This window comes from Pimephales promelas, chromosome 25, assembly GCF_988280905.1.
Source record: "Pimephales promelas chromosome 25, fPimPro1.hap1.1, whole genome shotgun sequence".
NCBI classification, from domain to species: domain Eukaryota; kingdom Metazoa; phylum Chordata; class Actinopteri; order Cypriniformes; family Leuciscidae; genus Pimephales; species Pimephales promelas.
In genome coordinates this window covers 3,601,460-3,618,023 of record NC_142793.1, presented here as the reverse complement: position 1 = coordinate 3,618,023, position 16,564 = coordinate 3,601,460, and the positions used below count along the sequence as shown (strand labels likewise).

Sequence of the window (16,564 nt, the reverse complement as noted above, 5' to 3'; positions counted from 1 at the left end):
TTCAGCACCTTGTTGAATCAACGCCACGTAGAATTAAAGCAGTTCTGAAGGTGAAAGGGGTCAAACACAGTATTAGTGTGGTGTTCCTAATAATCCTTTTTGGTGAGTGAATGGTACTGAATGGTATTCACTTATCAACTCCAACATTAACTGGATTATTTTGCATTTCACATACCATCTATCCTTTATAATATGTATGATTAGAATCAGTGGATACTAAATTATTATACAATAGTCTGTCAAAAATTAGAATTTAGACTCGTGTCATTTACTGATTATACTCCCCTGCTTGTCCGTATCATTTTTTTTATGTACATTTGTTTCATACATAGTTTTTTGAATATTTGGCCAATGTTACACAAAAACAATAAAAAACTGACAATTTTGTAAATTGTATTTAATGCGTACTTATAGTGTACTTAAAAGTATATTTTTTGTACTTGCAGATGCTTGTTTTTTTAACACACTTATTGTTAGTTCAATTTGTTATGAAATTACAGAGCCCCCTTAGTCCCACTTTGTCAAAAAAAATCAATTATAACTATATCGTGGCCTCAAGATAGTATAGTAGGAGTTACCATTTCAAAGACAATAGTTACCTTTAACCACATTTTAAAGACAATAGAAGTTATTATAAAATTTAATTTGAACATGTACTTAGGTCCTGCTTACGTGTGTCAAAAAAGCTCAACTTTTATATAAATTTAAACCATAGAACATTTTACATTCAATTAAGTGTCAGTTTGCACTTACGTATATTTTCTCCATTATAAACACTCTTTTTAAAACTCCACCTCTTCTTCACGAGGGACGTTCACGAGCCGAACTCGCTTAGCTTGTGTTTGTGTGACTTCAGGAAGGATGAGAGATCTGCTGCTATCCCTTGGCATCCATTTCAACATTGTGGATCTGATGCGGAAACACGCCAGCTCCAGTGTCGTGTGTGAAAGTGCCTGCAAACTGCTTCACACACTCTTTCAGGGAGCGTAAGCACACACACTTCCCACCTCTGATCAAGGACAGTTTATTATGGCGTATGACTGGCGGAAACATGAACTCATAGTTTTGTGTTTCTCCAGGAGGGCCAGTCTTGATGAAGGGGCCCTGGTTCTCGGACAGATCCTGAGTGCTCTGAGGACACACAACTTCGTTCCTGAGGTTCAGCTGGATGGACTCAGAGCCAGTTTAGTTCTTCTCAACCCAGGTAGAATGTCGGTCTACTTACTGTAATGAAATATGCCTGCGTGATTTCTGACGGTCTTATTGTGAACACAGACAGGAGTTTAAGAGAACATGGCCACTCTGTAGCGGATCCTGACACGGTGGGTGTGTCGCTGCGGGTCCTGAAGAACCAGTGTGTGCTGGAGGGAGCTCACACGGTCTATCTAGAGGCACTTAATAGGGTAAATACTTTGTTTCTTACAAGCTAAAATAGTTCAATAATTCAACATGGACCATAATGCTAAATCTTTTGCTTATGAGGACTCAATGCGGTGTACAATGTTAAAATATTTTCTCCTATCGCTGATTAATATGAAAATTAATATTCTTTCTTTTGAGAGACAATAACTTTATTTATTGTAATATCATTTTTATCTAAATGACACATTACATTACACACAAAAGGAAATATTGGAAAAACATAATGGGGGCACTTTAAATATAATTGGAATTACACATTTCTAATGATGAAGTATTTAGTACATTTAAAGGTATGAATCTCTTCACATCTTGATAGCAGTCAATAGTAGAAATGGTCTAAATATTAAAACATCTACTTATATCTTCCATGGAAGTGTCAGGATCAAAGCATTTTTGTCCGATCATTGCGAGCTGTTCGGGTTTTTTGCATTTCTATATCAGCACTTCATGCTGAAATGGATCTGCAGCAGTCCGGTGGTGCAAATAAGAGTTGTTTACGTACATTATTATTGTAATGTTATGTGCTTTGAGAGATGAGGTAATTTAACGCCGTCTCTCTGCTGTGTGTGTTCGTGTGTTTTGAAGGAGGCGTAGCTTTAGAGACTCTCTGTAGGGAGGGTGAGATCTCATGCTTTCAAAGCTAGCTTGCTATTGCTAGCCTCTCTGATAATGACCTACCCTACCTTGACATGAGAAATGAAATTTGACAAATAAGAGCTTTTTGTACTTTTTGTGTTTAAAACATCCTGCAAGTTTCAAAGCCTAAAACGTCCTCATTATAAACGAAGCATTTATTTAATCAAGCTTCAAAAACGTCTTGTTTTGATATCGCAATATCTGTGACGACACACGGGCAAATGCATTTGCATATGATACGCCTGCCTCCAGACCAAGACATATAGTTACACATCATCGCACCATAGGCTCCACCCACTGGCGTTTACACTTTCAAAGGCTCTTGTGCATCTTTAAAACACAAATTAATAAATATTAATGAAACCTGACCATTTTTTAAAATTCTATCCCAGATAGCAAACTGACATTGAATCAACGTGGAAACATGACATCGAAACAACGTTGATCTGACATTGTTTTGCTCATCGAATTAACGTTGAACCAACGTCAGACGCGTCATTCTTTCAAAACTAACGGAAAATCAACTTGAAATCAACGCATTGTTTCAACGTTATGAAAGCAAACCAATTTTCGATTTTCATTTAGCTTTGAAGAATGCCGCGTCTGACGTTGGTTCAACGTTAATTCGATGAGCAAAATCAACGTTGTTTCAATGTCATGAGAGACGTCGTTTCCACGTTGATTCAATGTCAGTTTGCTATCTGGGATGTCATATATGTAAATATGTTTTGAAGATGAACGCAAGTCTTATGCTACGTTCACACCGGACGCGAATAGCGCGTCAAATTCACGTCTACCGCTAAAAAGCGTCTATGTTTGACGCTTGGCCACTTTGTGTTAATTCGCGCGTCAAGAGCGAAACTGACTCGGGTAAAATCAAAAGTTTGAAGCGAAATTTACGCGCGTCAAAACCGAAACCCGTTGACGGCCATCTTTGTTTATGTTGATCGAGCATTCATCGAGAGATTCACCGCACTGTGTTTGCTCTGGAGAGCTAGACCAGCGGCGTGGGGATCATCGTCACCGTATTTGTGTCTACCGGACCCTTCGGAGCCGAACCGTTTGGCGAGTTTCACCATTTGCTCGCTCCAGGAGCTGCGCTAGATGACGGCCGCTGTCAGCGGTACTTCCGCCCGTCACGCGTCTAGTTTGATGACCTGTTGTCCCGCATCGGAGCGAGGATCACCCTCGCCCTCATCCGTCTAATCTCCCAGATAGCAAACTGACATTGAATCAACGTGGAAATATGACATCGAAACAACGTTGATCTGACATTGTTTTGCTCATCGAATTAACGTTGAACCAACGTCAGACGCGTCATTCTTTCAAAACTAACGGAAAATCAACTTGAAATCAACGCGTTGTTTCAACGTTATGAAAGCAAACCAATTTTCGATTTCATTTAGCTTTGAAGAATGCCGCGTCTGACGTTGGTTCAACGTTAATTCGATGAGCAAAATCAACGTCAATGTCATGAGGGACGTCGTTTCCACGTTGATTCAATGTCAGTTTGCTGTCTGGGCTGTCATTTATTTTTGTTTTGATGATAAATAGAGCCAGCTTCCAAAAGTTATTAACCTGTGGTGTGATTTTTTTTCTCTCTCACGTCCAGACACGAACTTATGCACATGTAGGTTGTCTTCACATAATACTATTTCATATAATCTAGATATGGAATGAATAACATTAAATACAAAATTAACATGTCTCGTATATAGAAATAATGTTTTAAGTGATAAAATATTTGCTTTGTTTTGCATAATCCCACCATGCATTTAGTCATATTACAAAATAATTTCACGTGAGCAAGCAGCTAGGCTCCTGATTGGTTAACGCGGCGCGAATTCACGCCAAAGTTCAGATTTTTCAACTCGGGCGGCAGACGCGAATTTGTGTCAAACGCGTGAATGCACAAATGGCACTAACTAAATAATTTGCGCGTAACGCGCTTAACGCACCAGACGCTCAATTCGCGCGAACGAGGTGTATTCGTGTCTTCCGCGCCACGCTCAACACCTCATTCGTGACGCAGGAATTTTTCACACGCGTAACGCGTCTTTGCATTGACTTAAAATTTAAATCATTCGCGCCTGACGCGCTATTCGCGTTCGGTGTGAACGTACCATTATAGGTTTGGAAAACGTGTCAGTGGGCGAGTACTGTAACTGCATGACAAAATTAGCATTTTCGAATGAACTATCCCTTTAATATATGCTCTTAGACAAAAATATATACTTGACATTTCTGTTTTTAAACCATCTTGATATATATATAATATATATAAACCTACTTCTGCCAGAAATGCTGTCAGACTTTAACTTGTATTGCACCTGTAAAATTCCTTTTGTAACATTGGACTTTTATTTAAGTTTTAAGTAAATGTGTGGAGTGTTGTAAATGTGTCATTTGTGTGTTTAGTTTATCAGTAATAAGGAGATTCAAGAGTGTGGACTTGGGGTCCTCTCAGCGCTAGCCGACTGTTCTGGAGCTGTGGACCTCATGTGCCAGCAGGGGGCGATCGACACGGTTCTTCATACGCTGCAGATGTTTCCACAGGAGCGCGGTGAGTCTAAACACTTCTCCATGCCAGGAGATCACCAGCCTCTACTTCTAATCCCAGCCAGACTTCATTGCTGTTTATGTTCCACATTGCTGCTTATTCTGGCGAAAAAACGTCTACTTAAGACCGATGACAGAATGGGTTTTTGAGTTCCACTGTACCAACTTTCCATTGTCCTGTGAAAATATGCTAGACGGATGTGTTTAAACATTGTGCTTAAGTCTCTTGAAGAATCTCTCGCATGACATATTATTCTAAAAATGTGGTGCTCAATTTATAAGAAGTTAAACTTTTTTAAAAAATGTGTCTGTAGACCTGAAAGGGTCAGTTCACCCAAAACTGAAAATTTTGTCATCATTTACTCACCCTCATCTCATTCCAAACCCATAAGACTTTCGTTCATCTCTGGAACACAATTTTGTGATTTCTGTCCCTCCATTGAATAAAAGCAGAAATTTAATCTGTTCATCATGAGTTTGAGTCACTTCAAAATATTTGGACTAAACCACTCAATTCATATGAACAAGTGAAGTGTCAAAGTGGTAGTTGCATAGCTGTCAATGAAGGGACAGAAATCCCTCAGATTTCATCAAAAAGATCTTCATTTGTGTTCCGAAGATGAACAAAAGTTTCACAAGGATGACAGTTTTAATTTTTTGGGTGAAGTATCACTTTAAGTTTTCCTTCAACTTTCTTGTGTCTCACGTTTTTAAACACGAAAACACATTCTGTGTGTATGGCCCCTAAGACAGGAAGAGACCATCTGACTGACATAAAGGTTTAAAAAAGCTATTTAAATAATGCTAAACATAAACATAAGCACAACTGTATAATAATCCAAACTCATGACCATATTGTAGACATTCACTACTGGGCCCTCAGTCTCCTGTTTCACCTCATCTCTAAGAAGAAGCTGTCCCGTACGATGGTGCCTGTCCTGGCCTTTGTTTTGGTCAGTTCTGTACGGCAACACAAAGAGGACACAGTCATGCTTCTAAAGGTAGCTCACTACAGTTCAAAATCAGCAGGGTTGTTGCTGTTCCTAACAGTGTGCGATTGTCCTTTAGGGGTTTCAGGCGGTGTGGAAGTTGTTGGACACCTGCTCGAGTGCCGCAGCATGGCTGCAGAAAGAGGCTTTCGAGAAAGAGATCTTTCAGGTCCTGCGGGAGAAGACGGGAGACCAGCGTCGAGATCCAGTGAGAAAATTGAACTGAAAGGTTTTAGACTTAAACAAGTCAAATAAAAGCAAGATCCCCGGAAAAATCCCAGTTTTGTTGGGCTTCAGTTGCAGGGAATGAGTTGCCTGTGCCTGTGTAAGATGGTGGCGGACCCTGAGATCATGTACCTGCTGCTGGAGCGAGCGTGCGAGGACGGAGATGTGGACATGGCAGAATGTCTCATTAAGCTGGGCGCTGATGTCAACAAGAAAACAAAGAGCGATTCGCTCATTTATCAGGTCTGATTTATGAATCTTAAAGGAATATTTACAACAATGAAAAATCATAGTTTACTCATTCTGTGGCTTTAAAGGGGGTGTTTTTATGTTTTTACTCTTTTCGCATTTGCCAATCATAAAAGTGTTTATTTACATATAGCAATATGGCAACAGCCTAATTCATTCTAATTGGATGGATGGATAGATGGATGGTTAGATAGGATGGATGGATGGATGGATGATCGATGAACAATCAATGGATGGATGGATGGATGATCGATGAATGATCGGTTGATTAATGTATGGATGATTAGAGAGGATGGATGGATGTATGGATGAACTATGAACGATGGATGGATGGATGGATGATCAATGAATGTATGGATGATTAGAGAGGATGAATGGATGGATGATAGATGAACGATGAATTGATGGATGGATGGATAAATCGATGGATGAATGGATGATAGATGAACGATCAATTGATGGACGGATGGATAAATGGATGGATGGATAGAGATGATGGATGAATGGCCGAATGATGAATGATCGATGGATGAATGGATGGATGGAATTTGATGACCAATGGATTGATGGATGGAGGGACGGATGAATGATGAACAATCGACTGATGAACGATGGATGATGAAGGATGGATGGATGGATGGATGGCTGAATGATGATGGGTGGATGGATGGATGGATGATCGATGAACAATTGATTAATGGATGAATGGATGGTTAGAAAAGGATGGATGGATGATTGATGAACGATCAATTGATGAATGTATGGATGATAAGAGAGGATGGATGGATGGATGATAGATGAACGATCAATTGATGGATGGATGGATGGATGGATGGTTAGAGATGATGGATGGATGGCTGGATGATGAATGGTCGATGGATGGATGAATGGATGGATGGATGGAATTTGATGATGGATGGATGAATGGATGGATGGATGGATGGAATTTGATGATGGATGGATGGATTGATGGATGCAGGGATGGATGAATGATGAACGATCGACTGATGGATGATGGATGGAGGATGGATGGATGGATGACTGAATAATGATGATGATGATGGATGGATGATGGATGGTTAGAGATGATGGATGGATGGCTGAATGATGATGATGGATGGATGGATGATGGATGATGGTTAGAGATGATGGATGGATGGCTGAATGATAATGATGGATGGATGGATGGATGATGGTTAGAGATGATTGATGGATGGCTGAATGATGATGATGGATGGATGGATGATGGATGGTTAGAGATGATGGATGGATGGCTGAATGATGATGATGGATGGATGGATGATGGATGATGGTTAGAGATGATTGATGGATGGCTGAATGATGATGATGGATGGATGGAAAATTGAAAAAAGGGTATCAATTTTATTCACTAGAACAACCAAAAATGTCTGGATTACGCATATAAGATATCCCTGAGTATCCGCTGACACTATGAGAACACCCCTGGGTGCTACTGATGGGACTCTTTACCTCCAAACATGAACCTGAGAAATGTCTTGTGTCTCAGGTTAGAGATGATGGTTGGATGGCTGAATGATGATGATGGATGGATGGATGGATGGATGGATGGAGGGATGGTTAGAGATGATGGATGGATGGCTGAATGATGATGATGGATGGATGGATGGATGATGGATAGAGATGATGGATGGATGGATGATGGATAGAGATGATGAATGGATGGCTGAATGATGATGATGGATGGATGATGGATGGATGGTTAGAGATGATGGACGGATGGCTGAATGATGATGATGGATGGATGGATGGATGATGGATAGAGATGATGGATGGATGGATGATGGATAGAGATGATAAATGGATGGCTGAATGATGATGATGGATGGATGATGGATGGATGGTTAGAGATGATGGACGGATGGCTGAATGATGAACGATTGATTGATGAATGGATGGAATTTGATTTTCAATGGATAGATTGATGGATGGATGGATGGATGGATGGATGGATGGATGAAATTTGATGATGGATGGATGATGAATGGTTGGATCCATCTCATTCAGCTTTACTATGTACTACAGTACACCCAAATCGCTTTACAGTTATATCAGGGGTCTCTCCTCAAACACCACCAGAGTGCAGCATCCACTTGCTCTCATTCCACAACCGTTGTTCAAGAAAGCTTGAGTAACACTATAACAGGATCTTTATTGTCATTGCTAGCACTGAAGATGTTTCTGTGTTTGTTCAGTTGTGTGATCGGGGGGCTCCTCTGGCCTTGCTGGAGCTGCTGGTTTCTGCAGGTGTTCATGAGCAGCAGTTGCGTGGAGCTCTGAGCGTGTGTATCAGGAGGGGTGAGGACCCTGTGGTCACGCTCCTGCTCAGGCGTTTGGGCCTGGACCGCACCAACAGCGCCCTGTGCCTCGGGAGCTTCCGCCTCGGACAGATGAAGGCGACGTGGCTCAGCGCTCTGCTCTCTGAGTGCAGGACTCAATCTCCAACGAGCAACAAGAACAGTGAGTCCATTCCCATGATCTGGCAATGCCTAATGCTGTTTGAAGTTTGGCATGTATTTGACAAATATATTCTGGGGTCATTATTCGCTATAAAAATGTCAGAATTTTCTTCAATAGAGATTTCTATGTAATGTTCTGCTTTGAGAAAGGAAAAAAAAAAATTGAAAAAAGGGTATCAATTTTATTCACTAGAACAACCAAAAATGTCTGGATTACGCATATAAGATATCCCTGAGTATCCGCTGACACTATGAGAACACCCCTGGGTGCTACTGATGGGACTCTTTACCTCCAAACATGAACCTGAGAAACGTCTTGTGTCTCAGGATGATCTGAATATGGAAATAAGTAACTTTCAGATCCACTGTGACAAACCTTCTCCCAAGGTTGTTTTCTCCATTCTGTCACCTGATGGAGTTTTGGTTCCTTGCCACTGTTGCCTTTTTTTTTTTTACCTATGTCGCTTTTGGCTTGCTTAGTTGTGGACATTTAATGTAATATTCAACTAAATTATTGATCAGCCTGCATTGACACCATTATATGAGAACTGAACTGAGCTGGACGATGATATCACTGTTTTCGGCTATGTATATAAATTAACTAAATTATTATTATTTTTTTCCAATAAAATTAAACATCACTGAACTTACTTAAGCTGGAATGTGGAATGTATTTCACTGTTACAGACCGCCAGAGACGGTCGAACATAGTGGAAGGAGTCGCGTCTTGCGAGCCATATCGAGAATCTCGTATTGATTTGTCACCTGTGACCCTACCGATGACGTGTCGGAAGCTATATTCGCTCCGTTCATGTCACGGTCGTTCTCTGCAGTCATTCTCGCGAAAAGATCTCGCTCGAGCGTGCACAGCGTTTTTGGTGAGCAACTGCTCCCCGCTACAGCTGTGTCTCGGGAGAAATATTTAGATTATATTTGGATTATTTTGATTGGATTATATTGGATTCATCGACGTACATCGGACCATATACCCATTGGTTGTCCAGGGTTTGTTTGGAACCGATCGGTCACTACTAGCAGTGTTGGTGAGTACTCACGTGAACTCCGTGGTTAACCAGGGTTCTGTCAGACTGTGTGTAGTATTTGTTTAAAGGTTCTCTAAGCGATGTGGGGCCAAAACATTTTTGTCACATACATCAAACGTCTCCTCACTATCGGCTAGCTGCCTGTCCCCTAAACACACTGTAAAAAAACGCGGTCTCTGTAGACACCACAGGCTCCACAAACGGCAACAAAAACAATCATGTCTCACCCGGACCACGAAACCTAACAAACAGTGTTCCAGCCAATCACTGGCAAGAAGTATTTGAGGGTGGGTCTGGGGGGTTAGTGCGCGTGCACATGAAGGGTGTGTGTGTGTGAAGGAGAGAGAAGCATCAGAGGGAAGTTTGAAAAATGGCCGACACACGACCAAATAGACGACCCAACTACTGGTCTGGATGCTATGGCAGCTTCATGCTCCCTCTGCTCCGGTCCAATGGACTTCATGGATGCTCACATTCAATGTCCCACTTGCCTAGGCATTGATCACCTCCTTGAGGCTTTAGTAGACCCATGTCCTGAATGTAGTTTGATGTCCTTGGAAATGAGACAACATCGACTGGCTGAATTGGATCTTCAGTTTAGGAGTTCAGCTCCATCCGCTGGGACAGTGCCGCATGTGAGTAGCAAATGTCTGGCCAGTGGGACTGGAAGGCCTTCAAAGAAGATGTGAACCTCCTCTGAATCAAGTACATTGACCCAGCAAGTAGCTGAGCTTGCAAATGCAGTTCAGGGCATTAAGGCTTTATTATCTGTACCCCCTGCTCATCAAAATGTGAGGGAGGGGACAGCGGTGGGTGTTTTAGCTCCTCCCTTGCCCAGGTGTGAGCTGGCATCCAGGTTTTCCAGGAGAGAACCAGACACTTTATCTATTGCAGCCTCTGACTCCTTAGACCGGGAGGAACAGGATTATTATTTGCCTATGGAGGGGATGGTACCCTCACATTCCCTGTTCCAACGTTCCCATAGTGACGACAGCTCTGGCCTTCAGGATGCGGATGATTCAGGATGATTTTTTGGTCCAGCCGCTCAAGAAGCTCTTGAACGCAGAGTTTGTGCAGTGGAGTCTCCGTTCCAACACTTTTAACGCAGTGTGAGTTATGGACCATCCTCACATCAAATGCATGTGCGTCATGTAAATCCATTCCAACACAGGCAGGGACAGTCTTACAGGCTTGGACAGCAGGCTACTCGACCTGGGTATGACTCGAGAAGGGAGGCATCTCGTGCTCGTAGACCACCTGCTCGCCCTGCGGCGACTTATCGTCGCCCCCCCCCCCCCCAGGGGTAGGGAATCTGCGCCCCATCGTCGGTGATGGTCCAGGGTCTGTGATGGGACACTTTTCAGCCTCTCAACTACAACTTTGGAGAGGGATTACAGACAACAAGTGGCTCCTCGACACACCCGACAGGGGCTACTGTCTTCAGTTCCGTCACAGACCCCAATTATGCACACACTCGGCCCACAGTGGTTCGGGACGCTCGTCAAGCTCTTGCTCTATCTCTCAAGGTCCAGAAGCTACTGCAAAAGGTGCGGCTGGTAGACCCCAAGTCCATCCTGGGGGATTTCATTCAAAGTACTTCCTAGTTCGCAAAAAGGATGGAGGTTTCAAGCCAATCTTGGACCTCAGACGGTTGAACAGGAGTCTCAGACACCTTCCTTTCAGCATGCTGCGTGTCAAGGATGTCCTACAAGCAGTTGAACCCGGCATGTGGTTCACCTCTGTGGATCTGAAGGATGCATATATTTTCACGTACCCTTTGCACCTCATCACAGAAGGTTTCTTCGGTTCACATTCCAGGGCAGGACATACCAGTATCGAGTCCTACCATTTGGCCTCTCCCTCTCTCCCTGTGTATTCACACGGTGTATGCAGGTGGCACTGGAACCTCTACAACGAGAGAGCATGCTGATTCTCTCTTACCTGGACGATTGGCTGCTTTGTGCCAGATCACCTCAGCAAGAAGCCAACAACACAAAGCACCTACTGGAGCATGTTACTGCTTTAGAACTGAGGGTAAACCTAGAGAAAGGCTGCCTTACTCCATGCCAATCAATATGTTTTCTGGGATTGGATCTGGACTCCAGAATAATGAGGGCTACCCTCTCAGCATGCAGGAGGCAAGCTATACGAGGAGCCATAGCGAGGTTCCAGGTTCGGCGCAAGCTGCCATATCTCCACTTCTTACGACTAGCGGGCCTTCTCACAGCGGCTTCATCGGCCATTCACTTAGGACTTTTACACCTTCATCCTTTTCAGCGTTGGTTGATAGCCAGACAGTTGTCAGCAGTTCACAACCGACATACCTTATTTGGGGACAACCAGTTGCTCTGTCTCCCTCAGGCTTTGGAGACGGGAAGTTTCTACAAGGAGGTGTACCAATGGGACCACCCCCAGCACGCAGAGAAGTAGTGACAACAGATGCCGCTCTCTCGGGATGGGGAGGGCTGTGGCAACACCAGGGCGTGCAGGGGAATTGGACCTTGCAGCAGATGACATATCACATCAATATCCTAGAGCTGTGGGCAGTGCTCTTCACCCTAAGACACTTCAGACAGGAGTTATCGGGCAGGCACATCCTGGTACGGACAGACAACACCACAGTGGTGTGTTTAATCAATCACCAAGGGGGCACGAGGTCTCTACCTTGTCTTCGGCTTTCACGAGTGCTGCTGTTGTGGGCAAACCAGCACTTCCTGTTGATCAGGGCGGCACAAATTCCCGGTAACCGCAACAGTGTGCAGACTTACTCTCTCGGTCGGCTCCGAAACCAGGGGACTAGTGTCTGCACAGGGTGGTAGTTCAATCAGTTTGGGGACTTTATGGGACCGCAGCAGTCGACCTCTTTGCCAGCAGGACGACAAGTCAAGTCACATTTATTTATATAGCGCTTTTCACAATACAGATTGTATCAAAGCAGCTTCACACTGATAACATGAAAGTAGCACAACACAGGATCAACAACATTGCTAAACACTAAATAACCCCAACTGAGCAAGCTCAAAGCAAGCCAAAAGCAAGGCGACAGTGGCAAGGAACCAAACTCCATCAGATTGGATGGAGAAAAAACCTTGGGAGAACCCAGGCTCAGTCGGGGGCCAGTTCTCCTCTGGCTTACATTCATATTGTTTAAATATAATTATTAAATATAAATATTGTTTATGAATAAAACGGCGCCATAACATATCGCAGGCGTTGAGTCGTCTCTTCACAGGTGTTGAGTCGTCTCATCACAGGCGTTGGGGCATCCGAAATCCCCGTGAGAGGCTGGACACAAAACTGGACCTGACGAACGCCATTTTTCTCGGGACAAGCGTCCCGAGATAACAGCAGAAAACAACACATTGTCCGCTGTGGTTTGCGGAGCAGGAGGAGCAGGGGTCGCTAGGCCAGGATGCCCTGGCCCACGACTGGCCATACCTACTCCTCTATGCGTTCCCGCCAATTCCACTTCTTTGGCCTGTGCTGAGGCATGTGCAGGTCAGACGACACAGGCTTATTCTAGTGGCACCCTGTTAGCCAGAAAGGCCGTGGTTCAGTCTGCTGTTGGCCCTTACGACTGGTCCACCACAACCATTGCCTGTTCGGAGAGACCTACTGTCACAAATGAACGGGGAGCTTTGGCACCCCTCACCGGGCAAGTTGAGTCTATGTGCATGGCCCCTGGGGTTGAGCAGGAGCTCTCACAGTGTTCTGCAGATGTGAGGAACACTGTCATGAATGCAAGAGCCCCATCAACAGGTCGCACTTACGCCAGTAATTGGAAGATCTTTGTTTCATGGTGTACAGATTGGTCTATTAACCCAGTCACTTGCTCCATCAGTTCAGTGTTGATATTCTTACAACATTTATTGGACACTGGGCGGTCCCCAGCGACTCAAAGGGTATTCGTGGCAGCCTTGTCAGCACATCGTAACCCCTTGGGGGGAAATCGATTGGTGCGGAAAAATTGGTGGTGGCTTTCCTTAAAGGAGCAGCACGTCTTAATCCACCGGTGCGGATAATGCATACCCAGTGGGATCTTCAGATGGTGCTTAACAGTCTGTGTTTACTGCCTTAAGAACCACTTGAACAGGCTGATATTAGAAGTCTTTCGATGAAGACTGCTTTTCTCTTGGCTATAACGTCAACCAGAAGAGTAGGTGAGCTTCGTGCCCTCTCGGTAAGTCCACAGTGTCTCAGGTGGGGACCTGAGTACAATCAGGTTACACTCTGGCCGAATCCAGCTTTCCAACCTAAGGTGGTGTCTGATGGCTTTGTGAACCAACCCATTCAGCTTGCAGCATTTCATCAAGAGGCTTCCCAGACAGCCTTGTGTCCAGTGAGGGTATTGCAACAGTATGTGTTGAAGACCGCTTCATGGCGCACCACTGATCAGCTGTTTGTCCATTTTGATGCTTGTCAGAGAGGCTCACCCCTGTCGAAGCAAAGGTTGTCTCATTGGGTGGTGGATACTGGTCAGACAGTTCCAGCGTCTATTAAATGCCATTCAACCCGGTCAGTGGCTACTTCTTGGGCAGCACTATGTGGGGTGCCCCTTTCTGAAATATGTGCAGCGGCTACATGGACGTCACCTTGTACGTTCACAAGATTCTACAGGATCAATGTGGCCCCTATTCCTTTGATCAGTTCTGCTGTATTAGCAGGCAGTATCTAGGTGAGTGGTCCTCGTGACTTGGTGGTATTCGCCTTCCACTATGTTCGACCGTCTCTGGCGGTCTGTAACAGTGAAATAGAATGCCGGTTACTGGTGTAACCTTGGTTCTATGAAGAGTGGAAGACCGCCAGAGTCTCTGGTCACTCGGATTGAGAGAATGACTGCAGAGAACAACCGTGACATAAACGGAGCGGATATAGCTTCCGACACCTCATCGGTCAGGGTCACAGGTGACAAATCAATACGAGATTCTCGATATGGCTTGCGAGATGCGACTCCTTCCACTATGTTCCACGAAGTTGATATTTTAGTCACTGGCTTTACTTATGCATAAACAGTATTGAATAATTTTAAGAGAAAGATTAACTTACCTGTCTGAACTTGAACAATTAGGCTACACATCAGAAATTGTTGCTTGGTAGCTCGATCGATTTATTTTCAGACGTTAATCGAGTAGAGGAAACAGTCGTCGGTGGGGAAGTTGTTTCGGCACATTTCCAGAGAAAATAAAATTAATCCATTGTTTCTTCAGAGGCTTGGATGAAGGAACTAAAAAATATTTTTGTGTTCATTTGTACATTCGAACACTGATCAACTGCCATGCTTCGCTCGCATGCAAGCCATGATATCTCTCGAGGAAAAACTCAAATCGCGCCTGCGTGTTCGTACTTCCTGTTCCTAGCTCATTTTCTCATGGGCGAGCCAAATTCTCCGGGCGGGCAAGGCAGAGAAAGGGGAGGTAACCTTAATAATAATAACGTAATAACGTAATCGTAATAACGAGGAGATTCAAGATCTGGGCTGCAGAGAAGAGAAAGATAGCCAAAGCTCGGTTTACACCGATTGAAAATTCTAAACACAAGGGGATTAAATACAGGCTAGAGGAACTAATATTAACGTTAAAAACCTCAGAAAGGGACAACTTCATGTCAGGGGACCTTTAAGGATGAAGTTGCAGTTGAATACATTTAAAAGTTTATTACTTTTAAATAATTACAGTTAAATTCATAGTCTTGTGCTTTAGTTTGTTAGTCAACATATCAAAGTAAGTGAACTTCATTAAGGTATGACAAAAGTTTAATTAAAAAATAACATTAATTAAAAATAACTTTAAAGCTGCACACTTAAAATTGACCTTTATTTCACTCATTTTAAATGATTAGTATTTTTTAAATATATATATATATATATATATACTTTCAAGATTTGAGGGCACATTCAAGTGCACATTCAATAAAATTAAGCACATTTTTTTTAAAATTCTGTCTAAAAAACATGGGGCTTGTCTTTACTGCTTAAAATAAGTAAAGGAACACCAGTTTTTACACCATCCACAAGAAAGTGCCAGTTTACTTGTGGCATCTAGAGAATCAGTTTGTCACTACTATTACCAAGTATTTGGGGAATTGAATTCTACAGAACAAAAACTAGCCTGACTGTTGATGGTTCATCTTTTCTCTGCGTCTCTTAAGGTAAAGGTCAGCGTTTGGCCAGACAGATCTTGTCACTCCAGAGGAGGAAAGAGTTTTCTGGAGTCAGTAGATTACAGAGTGATGTCAGCACATTCGGATACTTAACGGACGAGGAAAGTGACGACTCGCACATTTCCTTAGATGAAAGCTTAGTCTTCATGTTTGATGACTTGGAGAGTGACGGTAAGATGATTCTCATGGAAACACCAAGTCATTTCATGTGATGCGGGTCATTTTGTTTGCGTTGCCTTTTCGACCATGATATGCTCAAAAAGTTTGGATGTATTAATAATTATTGAATTATGCAGAATCAATGATGACTTACACTCACCTAAAGGATTATTAGGAACACCACACTAATACTGTGTTTGACCACCTTTCGCCTTCAGAACTGCCTTAATTCTACGTGGCGTTGATTCAACAAGGTGCTGAAAGCATTCTTTAGAAATGTTGGCCCATATTGATAGGATAGCATCTTGCAGTTGATGAAGATTTGTGGGATGCACATCCAGGGCACGAAGCTCCCGTTCCACCACATCCCAAAGATGCTCTATTGGGTTGAGATCTGGTGACTGTGGGGGCCATTTTAGTACAGTCAACTCATTGTAATGTTCAAGAAACCAATTTGAAATGATTTAAGCTTTGTGACATGGTGCATTATCCTGCTGGAAGTAGCCGTCAGAGGATGGGGACATGGTGGCCATAAAGGGATGGACATGGTCAGAAACAATGCTCAGGTAGGCCGTGGCATTTAAACGATGCCCAGTTGGCACTAAGGGTCCTAAAGTGTGCCAAG

At 43.3% G+C, this 16,564-nt stretch overlaps 1 protein-coding gene across 3 annotated transcripts in view; it reads left to right on the top strand.

The window, feature by feature from the left end:
- The window catches only part of lrrk2 (leucine-rich repeat kinase 2), a 90,561-nt gene that overhangs the window by 17,934 nt on the left and 56,063 nt on the right, over nt 1-16,564 (top strand). For 2 of the 3 annotated variants that reach the window (XM_089127718.1, XM_089127716.1), the window contains exons 12-20: nt 857-986; nt 1,080-1,204; nt 1,276-1,403; nt 4,477-4,621; nt 5,479-5,618; nt 5,686-5,814; nt 5,904-6,074; nt 8,315-8,579; nt 15,769-15,951. In XM_089127718.1, the coding sequence (XP_088983844.1) occupies nt 857-986; nt 1,080-1,204; nt 1,276-1,403; nt 4,477-4,621; nt 5,479-5,618; nt 5,686-5,814; nt 5,904-6,074; nt 8,315-8,579; nt 15,769-15,951 (1,416 nt within the window). The remainder of the gene's footprint in view (nt 1-856; nt 987-1,079; nt 1,205-1,275; nt 1,404-4,476; nt 4,622-5,478; nt 5,619-5,685; nt 5,815-5,903; nt 6,075-8,314; nt 8,580-15,768; nt 15,952-16,564) is intronic. The other variant, XM_089127719.1, reaches the window with a different exon arrangement.